Source organism: Phoxinus phoxinus, assembly GCF_949152265.1.
Source record: "Phoxinus phoxinus genome assembly, chromosome: 4".
In the NCBI taxonomy this organism is placed as follows: domain Eukaryota; kingdom Metazoa; phylum Chordata; class Actinopteri; order Cypriniformes; family Leuciscidae; genus Phoxinus; species Phoxinus phoxinus.
This window is the reverse complement of record NC_136879.1, coordinates 8,108,828-8,130,659: the sequence shown is the minus strand read 5'-3', so window position 1 is coordinate 8,130,659 and position 21,832 is coordinate 8,108,828. Positions and strand designations below refer to the sequence as shown.

The 21,832-nt window shown below is 41.6% G+C and overlaps 1 protein-coding gene across 3 annotated transcripts; it reads left to right on the top strand.

The window, feature by feature from the left end:
- Positions 1–912: 912 nt before the first annotated feature.
- On the top strand, positions 913–15,433 carry LOC306997268 (uncharacterized protein). Of its 3 annotated transcripts, none has more exons than XR_013797337.1 (8): positions 913–1,368; positions 1,462–2,372; positions 2,455–2,532; positions 14,133–14,239; positions 14,347–14,461; positions 14,541–14,622; positions 14,842–15,006; positions 15,089–15,433. XR_013797337.1 is itself a non-coding variant. In XM_079610497.1 (8 exons), exons 1-4 carry the CDS (start codon positions 1,181–1,183, stop codon positions 14,143–14,145), a joined length of 378 nt encoding a protein of 125 aa, XP_079466623.1. In that variant the 5' UTR covers positions 913–1,180; the 3' UTR covers positions 14,146–14,239; positions 14,347–14,461; positions 14,541–14,622; positions 14,842–15,006; positions 15,089–15,433. The 3 variants fall into 3 exon arrangements, 2 of the variants coding, with proteins under 2 accessions (XP_079466623.1, XP_079466624.1); XM_079610497.1 differs by having other exon boundaries at positions 2,274–2,372; XM_079610498.1 differs by having other exon boundaries at positions 2,274–2,372; positions 14,100–14,239.
- Positions 15,434–21,832: the final 6,399 nt, after the last annotated feature.

Sequence of the window (21,832 nt, the reverse complement as noted above, 5' to 3'; positions counted from 1 at the left end):
ATACTTTTGGGATTTTGACGACAGGTCCCGGGTCATCGTTTTTTTTGTTTTTTTCATACTTTCCTATCATTGTTAAAAGGCAAAATATATTATTTAAACTGATGGCAGTTAAGTTCCATCCACAAAGAAATTGAGTACAAGTCCCGGGTCACGTTTTTTTTTGTTTTTAGTTTTTTTCATACTTTGGGGATTTTGACGACAGGTCCCGGGTCATCGTTTTTTGTTTTTTTTTCATACTTTCCTATCATGGTTAAAAGGCAAAATATATTCTTTAAACTGATGGCAGTTAAGCTCCATCCACATAGAAATTGAGTTCAAGTCCCGGGTCATGTTTTTTTTTTGTTTTTTTGTTTTTTTTTCATATTTTGGGATTTTGACGACAGGTCCCGGGTCATCGTTTTTCTTTTTTTCTTTTTTTTTTCATACTTTCCTATCATGGTTAAAAGGCAAAAGATATTCTTTAAACTGATGGCAGTTAAGCTCCATCCACAAAGAAATTGAGTTCAAGTCCCGGGTCAAGGTTTTTTTTTTTTTCATACTTTTGGGATTTTGACGACAGGTCCCGGGTCATCGTTTTTTTTTTTTTTCATACTTTCCTATCATGGCTAGTTAAGCTCCATCCACAAAGAAATTGAGTACAAGTCCCGGGTCATGTTTTTTTTGTTTTTTGTTTTCTCATACTTTTGGGATTTTGACGACAGGTCGGTCATCGTTTTTTTTGTTTTTTTCATACTTTCCTATCATGGTTAAAAGGCAAAATATATTCTTTAAACTGATGGCAGTTAAGCTCCATCCACATAGAAATTGAGTTCAAGTCCCGGGTCATGTTTTTTCTTTTTTTGTTTTTTGTTTCATACTTTCCTATCATGGTTAAAAGGCAAAAGATATTCTTTAAACTGATGGCAGTTAAAGGGACACTATGCAACATTTTCGTGTTTATTAATCATCTTCGTAAGTCGGTATATGGTTAAATGACTCATTACAGGGTGAATGAAGACTCTCTCGCCCCCCCCGACTGCCTCTTAGGAAGAATATCCCGCTTGCAAGTTCGGTGTATCCGACCCGCGTCCTTCAGTCTCGCAAAGTCTCGCACAGTCTCAGACATCGCGAGAAGCAGGATCAGTTTACGGCAAACATCCCCAGCACAGAGGCAGGCTAGCGGTTTTTGCAAACGTGTATAATGGCAGAGCCGGTGAAGAAGCAGCGAAAACCATTGAGTGAAGAAGCAAAGAAAAGGAAAAGAGCTTCAGACCGTGTGAAGGCTCGCACACGGATTAATATTGGTCACGCTTTTTCAGAATGGCGAGAGCTGAAAGACAGAGAAGGCTCCAAGTCTGATGCAGACCTCGCATTCTTGCTTTTGCGCTTGTAAGTAACACTTTGATATTTTATTGTTGTGCATGTTTGTACTTTAATTGCGTTCGTTATTATCTGTAAATGTGTTGTTTACTGTATTTCCAGATAAGGTTGATGAAGTATCTTTGGTAATTCTATGAATGTCTGTTATGGGGTAAGTTAGCTAGGTGGATAGCGGAGTTCGTGTGTTTGATAGCAAGCATGGGTATGTTTTTTTAGGTAGTCACAGTTCTTACACTCTTTTCTTTTTTGTGTGGCCACGCGTCATAGTGTTTTGTTGGTAAAAAGACTTGTATTCCAATATTTTCTGCGATCATTGCAGTTCTCAGCGAGCTAAGTGGCTAGCGGAGATTTTGGCTTGATCTAACGTTAGCTAGATGGATGCTGCCCTTCTATGTGGCTAAATTAGCTTGCATGTTGCATCCAGGTGTTACTTTGCTTTTATTTGGCGCAGGTGTAGCTTTTTTTGCAGTGCGCTACATAGTGTAGAAGCCGATGGCTCACCGATCACATTCTGTATTGATCCATAATATGCTACAAATCCTCGTCAACCACAATGAAGTCCAGACTCAAAATATTTTCCATGACCGTCTTGTTTGTAAATATAGAAGTTACATGGGCTGACCAAGTTACTGTTAGTGACACCCCAACCCCCTCCAAACACCACACACACACACACACACACACACACACACACATATTTTCCCCTCACTCCTTCCCTTGGCCACCCCGCATGTCCACCCCGCACCCACAACTACATTCTAGGGATTTCACTCTGCTCTGCCCAGCCCCCAACAGTGTAGTCAACAGACAAATGTACCCTAATTTCAAAGCATTCCACAACAATTACCTATACGCATGCAATTTCACAATGTACTGTTAGAAATTTGCCAAAACTGCTTTCTTATTTTTTCTAGTTACAAGCGCTGGCAGTTTACATCCACACCAAGCAAGACCCACTCCAGACCACCGAAACCACCTGTTTCCAGTTTCACAGAAGATTCAGATCGAGACAAGTATGTTTTCTTCCCCATGCCTTTATTTATCCTGCCTGTCATTTTGTAGTTCCAGTTACTTATGCACTTTTTTACGTTTCAGGGATGTTCCTCCAAATCTTCCTGAGCTTGGTGTGCAGCAGTTGTCAAGAGAGGGAGAAGTTGGCGATTTGGAAATGAGGTGAAGTTCACTGCCATATGATAGTATGGTGTATTGTTTTCACAGAGGGTTTCTTGATCTGCTTTTTTGTGGCTGTTGGCTTATGTTTTGGATTATCTATTTTTCTGCTCGCAGCATGCACTCTATGAGCATCGAAGAACAGCACCACGAGTCATCAGATGAAGAGGGGGCTAATGATTTTAGGAAGACCATGTAAGTGCTGTCCATTAGTCTTTCATTTACTTCCATTGACCTCTTTCCTTTATCTGAAATATCTGTATGTATTGTCTGAACAGCATTGAGTTTGATGAATTTGGGGCTAACCCAAGTCTCTTGGGTTTGGAGGAAGGAGACAGTTCGGATGAGGGTTTTGTCCCTTCTCTTCATTTACGGTATGTTTGCATTTTATTTATGAATTTTGGGTGGAAGTTGAGCTACATTTGTCAGTTGTAAAGCGCAGCGTCTTTCTTTCTAAACTGTACAACAACATTATCTTTAGAATATGAACTCATGTAATTCTTCATGTAAAGTATTTTGTTTAAAGATGATCAATATGCATATTCAACTCTTCAGAATGGTTGGAGACAAGGCAAATGACCTGACTGAAATCAGTGTGGATGAGGCTGTATTAGACATTGACATGCCCGACCCTCCCGCTCCCGAATCAGAGGCCACCACACATCCTCACAGAGTACTCTCTGAGGATGATCTGGTCGGTAAAACTGCCAACATAACATACAACGACAATCTGCTTGATCTCGCCATGCACTTGAGACTACCAGTGCAACAGTGCACCTTTGTAGACAGGGTGCTTGGCGTAGCATGTTCTGGTGCACAACCTTTTCAAGTTGCCATGAGAACACGGGGGACAGGAGTAGTTTTAGAATGGGTAAGGTGTGAAGATTGTCAAAAAAGTCAATTATGTTGTCTTGAACTGGCTTTTCTATACAGTGCTGTTATTGTTTGTTACCTTTGTATGTTTGTTTGTATTGTTTCTCACATAACATTGCCATTTCTTTACATTAGTTATGCCCATTCGGACACTCCGTATGGAAATGGAATTCGCAGCCAACCTTGAAGTTCGGCATGCAGGGCGGTGACTTTATGCTGTCTGCCAATATTCTTCTGTCCGGGAACAACTATAGAAAAGTAGCCCTACTCTTCAAGTTTATGTCGATGGGGATGGTTACCGAATCCACATTCTTCAGAATTCAGGATGCTTACTGCATAGAGCCGGTGCAGGAGTTTTGGGATAAAACTAGAGCAGAAGTCCTAGACCGTTTACGGCAGAAGGACCATGTTGTTCTCCTGGGTGAGGAACAGTCTTGCACCTTTGATCAACTTTTACACTGACAAGTTTGTATGATATGCTATGACTGTATGATTGGAACCTGAAATCTGTGATTCTAATGCTTATAATGTCTGTTCCCAATAGGTGATGGCAGAATGGATTCTCCTGGTAAGTTCTGTATGCATACTGTCAAAATTGAGAATCAGATTTGTATGTAATTACTGTTGTACTGCTTTATCATTATCTTTGGGTTTATGTTGATGATGCTTTTAAACTGAAATAGCATCATGGCTGCTCCGAGACTGTCAAACTGTTCTTTTAGCAAAACATTTGGCCTTGTAGATGGTGCAACCCTCAAGGTTAACAATCAAAAAGTATGTCAAGGCAAAATGTCCACTGTCTCAAACAACCTCCCTTTGTGAATTGCATAATCTGAATTAGATTTTTCCTGTAGTTAGAGATTGGGATGTGTAAATTATGTCTGCTGCTCTTGTCGTGGAAAATTCTAAGTCTTCAAAGTCTGGTTCAGGTTTCAAAGAAGTTCTAGCAGAGTCGAAGTTTCAGGTCTCAGAAGAAGCAACTTTATTGAGCATTCAACAAAGTGAGATGGTAGCTAGTCATCTGATTTCTACATGGCTGGTTTACACGGTTATACTTTTTCTTATCTCCAAATGTCCAACTAGTGGTCTTCACACTATCTCTTAGTGGTTGCTCCTCCTTGCCACCATTAGAAGTTACTACCCACTTGGCCTACTTCTAAGTGTGGGCAACCTTTAGCGCATGCGTTATTTTAAAAAAATCATATGTTTTCTGGGTACTTTCTCAACAATGTCATCTCGGGACAAGCTTCTTCTAGTTACTTTCCACAAGCTTTTAGTTTCTCATCAATGTTATCTCAGGACAAGCTTCTTCTTAGCTACTTTCCAAGGTCGTCTTTTCATAACCAATTCAGCTGACCCTACATTTCGTTTTTCTCATTTTGCACCATTGAAACTTAGAGCTTATGTATGTGATAGATGGATTTCTCCAACACAACCCCCCTTTGGGACTACCTCTAGTCCCACCTTTAAACAGTAGCACCCAGAATGCATCTTCATGAACGAGCCTCCTGTCAGTATCTATCATATATGGTCAACATAGACCACCCATCTCTACCAATAGGGCCCAATCACAAAGGTGCACTCTGGAGGAGGCATAAGACCAAACATCTCCACCCCCACTTGGCTAGAATGGAGTAAAAGATCTCACCCTCCTGTCAACATCATATTAAAGGGATGTGCTTTACTCAACTTCCCATAATCCTTCACATAATACATTTCTACACATTATCATTCTTGTTTGGTCCATCCCACGGTGCCAGAGGAACTGCGCAGGCGCTTCCGGTGGCCTGGAGTGCTATCTGGGTTGCTCCATCGTTGCCAGAGGTGCCCAGGCATTGCCTATGGCGCTATCTGGTGTTGGAGCAGACAGCAGGTTTTTAAACCACCAGTTGAGTCTACTCTTGTTTCTTCAGCAAGCAATGACCGCGCTTTGCGAATAATTCCCCTTTTACACTATACTATATACATGTTCCAATGTTCCAATGGGCAGATGCATATGATGTCTCAACTCCTGGGCTTGGTACAATGATTTATAAAGCACACTCAAAAAAATGATTAAAAATTGATTTAAGTATTATAAAAGTGATAATAAAACATTCAATTCTGGTCCCTTAGTGTCTTGTTGCATTACCTCGTACCACGGGCAATGACCTGCTTCAGACCTTCTTTTCGTCCCCTCTCATGCACATATTAAAAATAAACAGTTAGTGTGATTATGTTCAAACATTTTCAGTATGATTATAAGTATAAAGCATGCAAAAGGTTATATAAGTAATTATCCAGGAAAAAGGGTCCTCATAACATATAAAAGGAATGTAGAAAAATCCCTCTAACTAACTCCCTACTCTACCCAGTGTTTTTAATTGCAGTACCTAATTTTACCCCAAATTAAAATACACAGTTGGGCTATCTCCCTTTCTACAGAAAACATAGTCAAAAATAGTATTAAAGAGATTAGGTACCCTTTTGTCCTTACATCTTACAGGAATTCATCCCACTCATCCAGGTCTGGGGCATTTGGGTACACTCCAGAATTTGTGCACTCAACATCCACTCCTGATCTCTTCACTGATACATTGATCATCTGTTTGGCTGCAGCACTGGCTAGCATGGATCTGAGGAAAGGCACAATACAGCAGAACAACAAAAAGAAACCACCAGTGACTGCAGCTATTATCATTCCCACCTTAATAAGCCACTCTTTCCATGATCCAAATATGGAGTCAATCCAGTGTCCAAAGTTTCTGTCTCTCCCCGCATTTTTAGTGACCTCCTCTTTCAAGTCTTTTGACTTTTGATAAGTGAAGGAAAAATGTGTCTGCTTTCTTCTGCTAATGGAACACTGAAAAATGCAGAGCAAAGGTCAATCACAGTAAAATAGTTAGCAGCAGGTGGAACATTCGTCAGAAGCATATGTGGATTTGGTACTTCAGCTGGCCAGTCTTCAACTACTTCATTAACTGCCCTTAGATCATGCACTAGCCTTCACTTTGATTTGTTAGCTTTTTCAACTGGTAGAATTGGGGTGTTGCAGTAACTATTGGTTTCAATCAGAACTCCTGCTTTTGTTAACCCTTCAATTGTTGTTCTTATCCCCTCTACTGCTTCACGTTTTAATGAGTACTGCTGTTTTCTTGGTAATTGTACTCCTGGTTTAGTAGCTATTCTAATGGGGCTGGCTGATTTGACTAAGCCTACATCCGTGTCATGTGTTGACCATAACTTTGCTGGCACCTGTTGTTCCATGTCTAAAGTCAGTTCCTCTTTCTTGGATCTTAATTCTTGTTTCTCTTCTGCCTCCACTACCAGCTTTGGAGTCCCTATCATGTCAGTTGTGCACAAGATCCTAAGATGTGTCATGTCTGATGTTTGGCAAATGAGGGGGTTCTCAGTTTTGTCCCATATCTTTCCCTTGGCTGCTAACATCATTGGGCCTAAATCCTTATCCTCATATCCCTCATTTTTATACAACGTAACAAGTGGAACTGAATGATCTACCCTAAACCATATTTTTGTGAAATCACATTCTTCAATTTGCAATGCTGTTCCTGCTGGTCCTATTACTATGTAGTTTGAGGTCAGAGGCACTTCCTGTCCCTTTGTTTTCTCTAACCAGTCTTTTTCTTTCACCTGATCTCTAAGAGGGTCGTACCTCATGGTGCAATGGAATTCAGTCTCTGGGGAGAGGGGGTTCTGAAGTTGTTCTCTAACATGTTTTCCCCATTTGTCAATTGTCTGCCCTACCCTCCTTATCTAGATTTCCTATCCAGAATATGTTTGCTTGTATTTCTTGTTGATCAGTTCCACTCACTACTGCCATCTGTCTTACACCTGCATTTTCTATGTATATTCCGTCAGGGGAGCACCATATCTGTAATTTTAGTTTACATATAGCATCCCTGCCCAACAGATTGACTGGTGTTTGGTCTGATACTAGTACAGGTATCTTGATTTCAGAGTCTTTGACTTTTATGCTGACAGGGGTCGTCATTGGAATTAACTGCGTCAGTCCCGAGAATCCTACTGTCTTAACATATTTTCCAGACTTGGGGAGATGTGAGGCATAAGTTGGGCTTAAACATGTATACGTTGCCCCTGTGTCCAGCATGATAGGTGTCACTTTGCCCTCTATTTTAACCTGCAGCATAGGTTCTTGGTCAGCATTAGATGAAAGTACTGGCAGCTGACTCCTCCCCGTAGGATTCTCTGGGCATCCCTAGTAGCCTTGGGCAGGGCCGCGCCATGGGTTGACGGGTCCTGAGGTCTGACCTTGTTGATTCTGTGATCCTTGTTGCCACTGCTGCTGCATCTGGTCTTGCATCTCATTCTGGGGCCATGGATTGACGTGGCAATTTCTTTTGGTATGTCCTGGTTGATTGCATCCCCAGCAGATGACTTGTGGGTCCATACCTCTCTGCTGGTTGTATGGCCTTCCTCTTCCTCTTCCTCTTCCTCTTCCTGTGGCTGGCATTGTTCTACCTCTGCCGTCATGTTGTTCAGGAAGATATATCACAATTGGGGCATTTGGTTGTTGTGGCTGGCCTGCCATACTGGGAACATTTGACCCATTGGAGTTGGTGCAGGCATTACTACCTGGGGCTGCGGGATCTGGACTGGCACATTCATGGCAACCTGTTGCATTGTTTGAGGCGGTGGCACCTGATTTGGTAAGTTTACAGCAGCCATTACTGCAGACATGTCCTCAGGTTCCTTTACTGTGGCTTGAACTTTCTTTTTCTTGCTGATCAGCTCATCTAACTGCAGTTGGGCCAGTCTCTTTTGCAGCTCTCTTTCTTGATTCTTCAATTTCTGCTCATTCTTCCTGTATTGTTCTACTGCGTGGGCCACATGGTCACTGAATTCTCTTGATGTTTTTGAACTCAGTCCAACCACATCTTCCAGCTTGGTCTTTACTGCAGAGGGCATGGCGTCAAGTATGGCTGACCTGAAGAGAGCTGATATGACTGGATCCTGCTCAGGGTCCCTCTCCAGTTCTTGCTTCCATCTTCTTGATTGTTTCTGAACATAAGTGACAGGGTTTTCTTCATCCCCTAGCGGCTCCCCCTTCAGCATTTTCGGGTCCATTCTGGTAGGGTACTGTCCTCGCAGGGCCTGCCACATTTCAGTTCTGTGTCTATCGAGTGGTATGCCATCCATTTTTATAGACTCCACTGCGCCACTCAATCCAGAGTCACTCAAAATCTCATTCATCTTGGCTCCACCCACGCACTTTGCAAGTAAGGCTTTGATATCTCCTATGGCTAGGATCTTTCCCATTGTCTCTTCTTCCAGCAGCTTGATCCATTTACCTGCCCCTTCATGTAGGTCCGGAAGGCGGGCTATCAGTCCTTCCAGGTCCTGTCCAGCCCACGGCACATATTGGCCCTGTTGTCCCTTGATCAGGATTGGAAATTGTTTTCGGGCTTCGTCCTGGTCCTCTCTGTCTTGATATTGGCTAAGTCTAGCAAGCGGCCTCCCTCTCAGGTTTAGTCCCCTCTTCCATTTTGACCCACCCTGAGGAATATCTTCCAGTAGCAAGGTGCCAGACACATTCTTGTATTCTTTTAGAGGACTGGGGGAGCGGGATCTATAGTGTGGTCTCTGTTGTTCTCGTTCCATGGAAGCTGTGAGCTGCCTTTCCATGCGCTGCTTTTCCTGTTCGATCTTTTCCTCAGCCATGTCCATATATCTGTACATTTCGTCCCAGTCACACTGGGTGTGTGGACTGTTTCTTTCTTCTTCTCTTCTCATCATTCCATCAGAGTCTCTGACGTATTGTCTGTTCTCTTCCATCCCTTCCTCCATTCGTCTCCTTCAGAGTGGTATTGACATCACAGTATGGGTTAGAGGCAGTACGGTTCTTGTTGGTCTTGGTTTTGGATCTTACATTTTGTTCACTGTCTCCACAGTCACTCCTGGTCACCCATCTTTCTGATGGGTCTCCTGCAGCATCTGCTTTTTCAAGGAATGCTCTTCTTTTTGCAGCTTGTGGTGGCTCTGGGGTTTTGCTCAAGCTGGTGGCCTCTTCTTCCTTGTAGTCATGCTTCACCTTTTCTTCTTCTTCTGCTCCTTCCTCCGTCAGCTCTGTCTCACTTTCCTCAACAAAGTCCACACGGCCACTTATGTCTACTGTTCCAGTCATCATTGGCAGCTGTCGACCAGTCAAATCATAGGGTGGTGCATAAGGGGGCGGGGTTTCTATCACACTGGGTGGGGTTGCCTTCGTACTATCTCCTTTTTCTACTTTCTCTCTTAATTTTTTGACTATCTTTACTCCTACGTCCCTAAATAGATTCAGTACTTCCTGTTCTTTATCTCGTTTTTCCTGTCTTTTCTTACTTTTATCTTGGGCCTTGTGGTTCTTTATCAGGGCTCCCATTTCCCTACACATAGCCAAATCAAATGTTCCCTCTGCTGGCCACTGGGTATTTAGTCTTTTGGTCCTTTTTTCCCATTTTTTAGATAAGTTCTTAATGGTATCTCTGCATATTGGGTATTGTGTTGCCAATTGTTCTACAGGGGGCTCTTCTTGAGGTGACACCGAAGCCATAGTGTCAGCACCTTGCTATATGTCTTTACTGATTTTAAGTATAACTTCCGTTAATGCTTAACAATTCAGATGTTTGATTGTTTGTTTGTTTTTTTCAAGATATTTCAGAATAATTTTTATCAGTACCTGGGACAGTGGCTTCGGCGTCACTTCTTCTACTCTGGTGTATGTACTGCACTGCCAAATGATGTCCTCCCCCAGGTAAATTAATTCGAAGCTCCAGGTTATATTTTCCTCAAACCACCGGCCTCGTGCAGTTATTTCTCCCGCCCTATGCAGATATATAAGAGATGGAGTCAACTTCACCCCACTGCCCTCCCACATTGTTATTTTTACATTTAATTCATCTTTGGTGCATTGTTCTAATGTTAGGGGTTCAAATAAGTCAATTAATGCCTTTCGTTCATTTTTGTTTAACAGCCTTCTCCCCCTACATCCCCTCTTGTTTGATCTGTTCGGCCATACTTGTGACATTGTCAATGACTATTGGCACCTCCTCCAGTTCTTCCTTGTCCTGGCGTATCTCTATCAGCAGGTGACGAATCTGGTTTGGATTGTTTTTCAGCACTACCATTACCACTAACTTTTCTAGTGTCCAATTGTCCACTAATGCTGGCCTGGTTTCTCCTGTTCTCCCAACTTCCACAACAGTGTCGCTTTCCCACTTTACTGGCCTTATGCATGTCCCTACTGTTATATAGAGATTCTGCAAAATTGTTGAGCCTCCCAGTCCTGGGGGCCAAAGATGCCCTACGTTGCTCTTCAGGTAGGGAACACACACTGGATCTAATTTTGTTTCGGCTGTGACTAGCAGCGCCTCCAACAGGAGTGATTTGGGGAGGTTAAATTTGTTCAGTTGCGTTCTTAGGGTCTCAAATGTTACTTGACTCTTAATTACATTATGCCAGTCCATGTGTGGCCACTCAGTTTCGAGCTGATCGATGTTTGTGATTTTGATCAAATCTCGCAAAAACTCATCTCTTTTTTGTTCTGTCAATTCCTGTCTCTGCCCTCTCTCATCTACGTATTCTTTTTCCAGCCAAAAATGATTTTTTATACCCTTAGTCAATTCTGATGCCCTCCTTAATTTTTCTTCCTCTCTCTGTTTCCTCCCCCAGCTCCTCACTATCTCCTTCTGATATGCACTGAGCCCACACCACATGTGCTCTGTTTAGTTTGCAATTCTAGAGAATTCTTAAACTATGTTTGACTTTTCCCTTTTCTCTGATTTTTTGCTGTATATTCGAGATGTATTTTATCACTCACCTCTCATTCACACACCCGGGTTTTCACTCACACACTCTCACTCAATTACTTGATTTTTTTTAATGCCACCCAAATTTTGCTTAGTTCTTATCTAGTAGATAACGAGTCTCTTTATCTGGATCACAATATTTGCAGTCTAATGAGTGCCCAAACAATCTACAAAACCAGTTCCTTGGAAGATTTCTCGTTTTCTGATATCTGTATTTTTGTACTTTTTCTTCACTTTTTTGATTCTTATTTTCCATTCAAATTAAAAGATTCTCTTATATTACTTTCTTAATTATTGTTAATCTTTTTATTCTCTTTATTTAGTCTTCTCACATTTTTTCTCACTATTCAACTCCCTCAGCTCAGCTTTATTATCTATCTTTGATACTTTTATTGACAGTATGCCCAGCTTGGCTGGCCTGTGTGTTTTTTCAGACGGCACCTTTTCTCTGTGTCTAAAGAGTCCTATAATCCTAATTTTATATTTTCATTGACTGCTTTATGTTTTTTAGTAATCTAATACACTTTGATGCTTTTTAGTTTTTAGTCAATGTTCTCCTTTCTTTTTCTTTCGTACTCCTTATTGAATATTCTTTTTTACTAACAATTTTAACAGAATAATTCAAACATACACTCAGCACATTGCTCACACTTATTCTATCATTCATGCAGGTAATTTTCACAACACCTCTTGTGATCTATCCTCTATAATTCTTTTTATAGGTTTTAACTCTACTTTCGTTTAGGTATCTCTTCTTATACCATATCAGTCACACTGGTATAGCACTTCTTATACCGTATCAATCACACTGGTATAGCACTTCTTATACCGTATCAATCACACTGGTATAGCACTTCTTATACCTTATCAATCACACTGGTATAGCACTTCTTATACCTTGTCACTCACACTGGTATAGCTCTTCTTATACCTTATCACTCACACTGGTATAGCTCTTCTTATACCTTATCAATCACACTGGTATAGCTCTTCTTATACCTTATCACTCACACTGGTATAGCTCTTCTTATACCTTATCAATCACACTGGTATAGCTCTTCTTATACCTTATCAATCACACTGGTATAGCTCTTCTTATACCTTATCACTCACACTGGTATAGCTCTTCTTATACCTTATCAATCACACTGGTATAGCTCTTCTTATACCTTATCACTCACACTGGTATAGCTCTTCTTATACCTTATCAATCACACTGGTATAGCTCTTCTTATACCTTATCACCCACACTGGTATAGCTCTTCTTATACCTTATCACTCACACTGGTATAGCTCTTCTTATACCTTATCACTCACACTGGTATAGCTCTTCTTATACCTTATCACTCACACTGGTATAGCTCTTCTTATACCGTATCGATCACACTTTTAATCATACGCATGCGGTTTTCTCCCTTTGACCTGAAAATTAGACTTTTTCTTTCGGCAATTCTTAACTGTATTATGTTTTAGGTTCGTTTTATGGCCGGGTTTTAATAACAAAATAGTCAAAAAAGGTTACTGACCACAACGACAGCTCTATCAGGGACCACACGAAACAAATTTAAGCAAAAATGCTTACCTTTATTTTTGGTCGACCGTTTGTTTCGTGAGGTTACCGACAGAGGTCGCCGCTGCAGTCGTCGTCCCCGTTCCCGTCTTCGCGGCTCCTGGCTGGCTCGCCAATTATGTCGTGGAAAATTCTAAGTCTTCAAAGTCTGGTTCAGGTTTCAAAGAAGTTCTAGCAGAGTCGAAGTTTCAGGTCTCAGAAGAAGCAACTTTATTGAGCATTCAACAAAGTGAGATGGTAGCTAGTCATCTGATTTCTACATGGCTGGTTTACACGGTTATACTTTTTCTTATCTCCAAATGTCCAACTAGTGGTCTTCACACTATCTCTTAGTGGTTGCTCCTCCTTGCCACCATTAGAAGTTACTACCCACTTGGCCTACTTCTAAGTGTGGGCAACCTTTAGCGCATGCGTTATTTTAAAAAAATCATATGTTTTCTGGGTACTTTCTCAACAATGTCATCTCGGGACAAGCTTCTTCTAGTTACTTTCCACAAGCTTTTAGTTTCTCATCAATGTTATCTCAGGACAAGCTTCTTCTTAGCTACTTTCCAAGGTCGTCTTTTCATAACCAATTCAGCTGACCCTACATTTCGTTTTTCTCATTTTGCACCATTGAAACTTAGAGCTTATGTATGTGATAGATGGATTTCTCCAACACTCTCTCCTGAGTATGATGGATAGATCATAGCATCTTTCCTCATTGACTGTTATTCTGGCGGCCTCTGTACTAATGTACACAAGTTATATGCAGTTGTGCTTTTGCCTCAGGTCATTGTGCACAGTTCTGCACATACACAACAATTGAACAAGACTCCCGAGATGTGGTCCACATTGTTTCCGTTGATAAACGCGAAACAAATAAAAACTCCGTCATCATGGAGAAGGAGTGCTTTGTTCGCACAATGGATGAGCTCCTTCAAGAGCTTTCTATAAAGGAAGTGGTCACAGATGCCCACCCATAAATCACCGCATTACTGAGTAAGGAGAACTTTTGGTTATGGTGAAGTCATAAAGCCTATAGACCGTCCCAAGTTCAAGTTTTATCACTGTTCCCACAGGTTTTAATTTTAACATACAATATGTAAAAAGTAAAAAAAAAAAAAAAAAACGTAACTATCATTTTTGTTTACATTGTTTTCATGGTCTTTCTTTGTTATAGATCCGGAGCGTGGCAAATACAAAGCGTGGGGTATTCAGCACTCATTGGATATCTGGCATGCAGCCAAGAGCCTAAGCAAGAGGCTTCGACGGGTATGCATCAGTACATTTACAGACATGTGACCAGTTTCTATATGTTGTCTTGGTGTTGTGGAAAGAAGCTAGCTATTGTGTACCTTGTGTACCTTGATCAGGCTGGGACCGTGAAAAGTCAGAGTGGTATTCAGCCATGGATCAAGGACATAGTCAACCACTTTTGGTACTGCAGTAACCGCATGCAGACACCGAGGAACAGTTCAAGGTATGGTTGATGGAAAAAAATTTGTGTTGATTAGGACAGTTTAGTTGATATGCTAGCAGAGCAGGTTTGTGGCTCCATGCACTGTATAACTTTTTTCATTTATGCAGATGATCTGGGTTGGTGTACTTCACCATGTCTGCAATGAGCACTCCTGGGCAACCAGTTGCTGTGAACATGAGCCACTGGACGAAGACAGCCAGAACAAGCCTTGGATCATACAAGGTAATTTCAATCAATACTGGTGCAGAATTCAACACTGTATGTGAATGCATATGTTTTACTGAGTGTGTTATGACTATAGGTTCAGCTGCTCACAAGGCACTTACTGCTGTTGTCCTTGAGAAATGATGGCTGACCCTGGTGAATAAATTCCTAAACTTCAGGTAAATATCTGTAAGACATGGTTGTGTTCACCCAAGTTATTTTTGAATTTCCAGTATTCCTCACACAAGTGTTTGTCATGTTTCAAATGCAGCATAGTTTACCTTATTTCAATGTAATCTGTAATGAGGATTTCATTTCTTATTTAAAAATATAAGACAAAACAACACATGTATTACCACGAGTGTTGTTGTAATTATCTGTCTCTCCCACCCACACAGGACCACATCTGATTTGGAGTCATTCCAAAATCACATTTTGATGTATGCAGCAAAGCGCATGGCCTACTCTCCGTTTGTATACAAGACTCGGACATTACTGGCAGCTATTGATTATAATAAACACAATCAACGCCGCCCTGCACGCAACCGAGATGGACATAAAATGTAGGTATTTTTGTGACATGTTTTTCTTTTTTTTATCTTGTAGAATGACTTACGACAAACACAAATAGTTCTTGCTCTGTAGTTACAGACGGAAGTACAACAAGAAATCAAAGAGCTGGAGCGTTTATACGATGAAGGAGAAGAAGCAGTACACGTACATTCCAGAGATCCAGAGGGCCATTCTTGCCAGGAGACTGCGAAGTGGGTCTGGCCTTCCCCGCAAACAGACGCTAAGACCTGATGACCCAAGGCGTCTGGGTGTGCTTGCTCCAGAACAGCCACCTCCCACATCAGAACTAGTGGCGATTCATGTCACGCGAGGGGACAGTGGTCCCAGAGAATTAGAGGACCATTGAACAGTTTTCATATGGCAATCCACACAAAGTTGTGTACATACACATGTAAATAAAAATAACTAATTCTGAAACTTTGTCCCAAATATTTTTTATTTATAAATATAAATATACTGTGAAAGACATATAGGCATACATACAGCTGGGATGAAAAGTGGTAAGAAGAACTTTTACAATGTGTATGGTAACAACAAACTATTTACAATATAATAACAAATCGTACTATGCAGCAAATATTGTAAATAATTATTCTAGGCGGCTCACCCTGAAGCCGGTGTACTGCCCTCTGGGGTCAGGGAAAGTGTCCCTTATCCGACAAACACAGCAGCTGGGTATTACTACTCGGTTGCCCACACCCAGACGGCCATGCTGCCACAACACAAACTGCCTGTAAGCTGTATGTCTGAACTGTCGCTGTTCCATCCCAGGTTCAGCATTATCAACCAGTGCAAATATGTCATTCCAGGCTGCCCTGGCCAGCCGCAACACACCCTCGTCTAAAATATAAAAGTCCATGTAGGCCATCTTGCTTATGCATTGCTGTGGATGTTGCCGGCAGCATTTCCTCTCCCGGTCTGTGTTCATCTCCCGGCAGTTTCCACAGACACACCAGTGGAGTCTGTCAGGGTCAGGTTCAGGACGCAGGGGCACCTCCAGAAATGACAGAATGTCGAACATCACCCCTGGGGACCTGGTTATCACTCTCTCTAAGACTAGGTCCTTCTGTGAGGTGTCTAGTGAATGAAGTGTATCCTAAAACACACAAAAAAATCTGTATAATTACACAGGTCTTTGAACAAAATAAAAAGGCATCTCTGGTCTTGATACACTATTTTGACAAACCTTCATTTCATTGATGCGTCTTTCCTGAAGATCCTGCAGTCTCCTCTCTTCTTCAGCATCCAGTCTAGCACCCCTCCCCCTAGAACCCCTGGGGGTTCTCTGTCTGACCAGCCTTGAAGTTGTAGGCCTAGCTGGCCTACCACCAATGGCCTGAGCAGTGTACTCAGACGAGGCTGAGGTTGACGTTGATTCCTGCAATATCACAAAACAGTTGACAATATTACACTTACTTTACAGATATGAGTTAAATTACGATGGCCAATACTTTTATTTTATGTCTAAGTCAACGCGTCTGATAAAAAGCAATAACAATTTGCCACATATCTTGATCGAGCTAGACAAAAAAAACGTTCTTATGTTTTCTTAGACAAGCAAAGGTACACCATTATTCTACTAGATGAACTTATAGACTAATATAACTTTAGACAAATATTAGCCTCCGATATATATATATATATATATATATATATATATATATATATATATATATATATATATATATTATATATAAATGCTCATGCACACTTCCAAAAAAAAAAAACACGAAACCATTAGTTCGCCTCGTTCATATCGTTCATTCCCGGTAAAAATACTAGAATGCATGAGAACAACACAATAAAAAAAAAAAACTCGCCATCAGTTTGAAAGAAAATATTGCTTTACTTGGCTCGGTAGACATAACTGCTTTTGAAATAGCCGGTTCCTCTGCTCAGCCGGGTTGACAGCTGATCAGCTGGGTTGCTCGTGGCGAGGGGGGAGGGACAAAATATCATTTTTTACGACAGTGTGTTTGAAAGCATTTACTACCAGACACTAGGGGGAGCACCGTAGAGAAAAAACACTCAAAGTTGCCTGGTGTCCCTTTAAGCTCCATCCACAAAGAAATTGAGGTCAAGTCCCGGGTCATGTTTTTTTTTGTTTGTTTTTTTCTCATACTTTTGGGATTTTGACGACAGGTCCCGGGTCATCGTTTTTTTTTTTTTTTTTTTTTTTCATACTTTCCTATCATGGTTAAAAGGCAAAATATATTCTTTAAACTGATGGCAGTTAAGCTCCATCCACATAGAAATTGAGTACAAGTCCCGGGTCATCGTTTTTTTTTTTTTTTTTTTTTTTCATACTTTCCTATCATGGTTAAAAGGCAAAATATATTCTTTAAACTGATGGCAGTTAAGCTCCATCCACATAGAAATTGAGTACAAGTCCCGGGTCATGTTTTTTGTTTTTTTCATACTTTTGGGATTTTGACGACAGGTCCCGGGTCATCGTTTTTTTTGTTTTTTTCATACTTTCCTATCATTGTTAAAAGGCAAAAGATATTCTTTAAACTGATGGCAGTTAAGCTCCATCCACAAAGAAATTGAGTTCAAGTCCCGGGTCATGTTTTTTTTTTGTTTTTTGTTTTTTTCATACTTTTGGGATTTTGACGACAGGTCCCGGGTCATCGTTTTTTATTTTTTTTCATACTTTCCTATCATGGTTAAAAGGCAAAAGATATTCTTTAAACTGATGGCAGTTAAGCTCCATCCACATAGAAATTGAGTTCAAGTCCCGGGTCATGTTTATTTTATTTTATTTTTTTCTCATACTTTTGGGATTTTGACGACAGGTCCCGGGTCATCGTTTTTTTTTTTTTTTTCATAGTTTCCTATCATGGTTAAAAGGCAAAAGATATTCTTTAAACTGATGGCAGTTAAGCTCCATCCACAAAGAAATTGAGTTCAAGTCCCGGGTCATGTTTTTTTTTTTTTTTTTTTTTTTCATACTTTTGGGATTTTGACGACAGGTCCCGGGTCATCGTTTTTTTTTTTTTTCATACTTTCCTATCATGGTTAAAAGGCAAAATATATTCTTTAAACTGATGGCAGTTAAGCTCCATCCACAAAAAAATTGAGTTCAAGTCCCGGGTCATGTTTTTTTTGTTTTTTTTTTTCATACTTTTGGGATTTTGACGACAGGTCCCGGGTCATCGTTTTTTTTGTTTTTTTCATACTTTCCTATCATTGTTAAAAGGCAAAAGATATTCTTTAAACTGATGGCAGTTAAGCTCCATCCACAAAAAAATTGAGTTCAAGTCCCGGGTCATGCTTTTTTTTTTTTCTTTTTTTTTTTCATATTTTGGGATTTTGACGACAGGTCCCGGGTCATCGTTTTTCTTTTTTTCTTTTTTTTTTCATACTTTCCTATCATGGTTAAAAGGCAAAAGATATTCTTTAAACTGATGGCAGTTAAGCTCCATCCACAAAGAAATTGAGGTCAAGTCCCGGGTCATCGTTTTTTTTTTTTTTCATACTTTCCTATCATGGTTAAAAGGATTTCCGCAGAATATGAGCTTGAACAGTTCGCAGCCATTTTTGATGATGTCACTTTTCTTGGCTCTGATGTCATTGAACACATCCATGCCCCCCTCTGCTTTGTCAGTCTTGCAGAGCTTGGTGAGCAAAGTTGGTTTGCTAAACCCAGAAATTGCTGATACGGTATCGCAGCCAGAGAAGCTGTGTAGGAAGATCAGGTATGTAACAGAACCTCTCCGAGAGGGCCACCCGGATCTTTCCAACATCGTAAGATGTGTCTTTAGCTGTTGTGAGGAAGACCGGGTGGTTTGCCCTATGATGGACCAGCATAACCATAACGTCTGTGTCCTCAGCCCTCACCTCAACAGAGGACTCTATTGATTAATATAGTGATGCACACACGATAGAAGTGTCAGCATCATCAGAGCATTGTTGTACACTGATCCTACTTCTTTGGAAGGTCTCAGCAAGGAGCAGAATGAGCTGGGCCTTGTTGTGCTTGTTGTCAAGGAACTTTTCCCGTGGAACAATGTTTTTTTTAAGTCTGAACGAATCTGAATGTCACAGCATGCATTTTTTGTACGTCTCAGGTGGTCATGGTCCTTGGTGGAGCTACCATATCCGTCAAAGACCACAGTAATCCGGAGGTGCTTCTCTCCATTGATTTTGGGAGCAGATCTGATGACTTGACCTTGTGCTTGGTTTCCATTGTAACCAGAAGAGTTTTCAGCTCAGTAAACAGCCCAGATGGAGAAAGACAATGATGTTGTTAACGCCATAGTTGGATGGTTGGAGGAAGTCAACCCCTTCGATTCCATACGGGACAGGAAGACTCTGGTATCTTTCTCGACGGGGTTCAGCAGCACTCCCGGGGACTCAGTCAATGCTGATCAGGCAGAGGAGGTTGGCAGAGCCATACAGGCCAAGATGGATGGGAAAACTGTTCTGGATACAAAGTAGGATCAGTGTACACCAATGCTCTGATGATGCTGACACTTCTATCGTGTGTGCATCGCTAAATGAGGCAATAGAGTCCTCTGTTGAGGTGAGGGCCGAGGACACAGACGTTATGGTTATGCTGGTCCATCATAGGGCAAACCACCCGGTGTTCCTCACAACAGCTAAAGACACATCTTACGATGTTGGAAAGATCCGGGTGGCCCTCCCGGAGAGGTTCTGTTACATACCTGATCTTCCTACACAGCTTCTCTGGCTGCGATACCGTATCAGCAATTTCTGGGTTTAGCAAACCAACTTTGCTCACCAAGCTCTGCAAGACTGACAAAGCAGAGGGGGCCATGGATGTGTTCAATGACATCAGAGCCAAGAAAAGTGACATCATCAAAAATGGCTGCGAACTGTTCAAGCTCATATTCTGCGGAAATCCACCTTAAGATTTGATATCTTCACAAGCGGGCCGCAGCCGGGAGCATCAAGCCTGAGAAACTGCCTCCGACTACAGGAGCTGCAGCACAGCACTCTCTGCGGGCATATCTCCAGACCAGAGATAGGCTACTGCTATAAAGTCTGCTACACTAGTCAACTAGTCTCTCTCCCGTTTACTGAAGTCAGCTGGATCCGGGCCGTATCCAGATCAGATGATGGACCTGCGCCTGGGCCCATCCACAAAGCATCCCTCATCAGCCCTGTGAAGGGCTCATCGACACTAGAGGACGGATACCCGACCCGAGCCCGACGGGACCCGCCGGTACCCGACGGGCCGGGCCGGGTTCGGACAGATATTTAGAAATGATGTTCGGGTTCAGGTCGGGCTCGGTCACATCAGCACGATAAGGCATTGAACATTTTAAATTTAAAACAGGTTATTATGTAGGTAGCCAATGTGCCTGATGCTTTCACTTGATGCAAACGATCGTTTTTGTGATTAAAATACATGTAAAATATTAACATAACATCTGTCTTCCTGTGTGCGGACATTTGTTTATGTAGCCGTGACAACGAAACACGTGCATAATGTGCGCGCGCCTGTGTCAAGAACGCTTGTTGCTCCGCGCGCTGATGCGCTCATTCTGTTGACATTTCCGATTGCCTTCCTACAGTTGCTTAATAAAAGCGGGCTTTCCACACAAACAAACGTACAATTGTCATTAGTATGAGAAAAAAATGGGATTTTAACTGCCGGTCTCGGGTCGGGCTCGGACATAAATGTCTTTATGCCTGTTGGGCTCGGGTCGGGTTCGGTGACTGCTCTGTCGGATGCGGGCCGGGCTCGGACAGAAAAATTCGGCCCGATCCGCACTCTAATCGACACGACAGCCATCAGCACTGATCCTCAACAAACCCGTCTACATACCGACGTGATGACTCCGACCTCCAACCTGATGGAACTGGATAAATGTTCTGATCCAATCTGACTTTGCTCACTAGTTTGTGTCATAACTGACCTGTAATAATGCCTGAATCATAATCATACACTGTTCGCTGATTGGCCAGAGGAGAACTGGCCATCGACTGAGCCTGGGTTCTCCCAAGGCTTTTTTCTCCATTCTGTCACTGATGGAGTTTTGGTTCTTTGCCACTGTTGCCTTGGCTGTTGGCTTGCTTAGTTGGGGACATTTAATATTCAACAATATTATTGATCTACCTTACTTAAGGTGGGCGATGACGCAATGTTCTTCTAGAAGCAAACTTTGTTGTATTATTTTCATATTATCACTGTGAAGCTGCTTTGATGCAATCTGTATTGTAAAAAGCGTTATATAAATAAAGGTGACTTGACTTGACAAAGTCCATAACTGGATGTCCTTGAGTATGGATGGAAACAAGGAGAACAAGGTTATGCACCAGTCCCTACAACAGATCCCATTGCACCGGACTACCTTCTGAAGTTTGTCAGCTGCAACTGTGCTGAGGACTGTGACACTCTCAGGTGCAGCTGTAAAAAGCAAGGAGTCAAGTGTATTTCTGTTTGTGGGAACTGTCATGGTAACTCTTGCCAGAACATCAACCAGCCAGATGATAACAGGAGTGAGGGAGATGCAGGGGAGTTGGATGAGGTTTGGTAAATTTTAAACTGATTTAGAAAGTTTTGTTTTGTAATTGTTTTAAATATTTTTATGGATTTTGTATGGATTTGGAGTCATTTTTACTCAAAACTAATGGCTGGGATAGATTCAGCACCCCTAAAAACCCATAATTAGACATCTCAAAGGCTAATATTGGTAAAAAAAAACAATTTTTTTTTTTTTTTTTTGGTACCCAGGCCCTCTGGGCACCCCAACTTTGATTGCCTCTCCAGGCGTTTCCCAGAGGATTTGGCCGTGGATAAATTGGGAGGTGTTACTAGACACCTATAGGAACACATGGTAAAAAAAG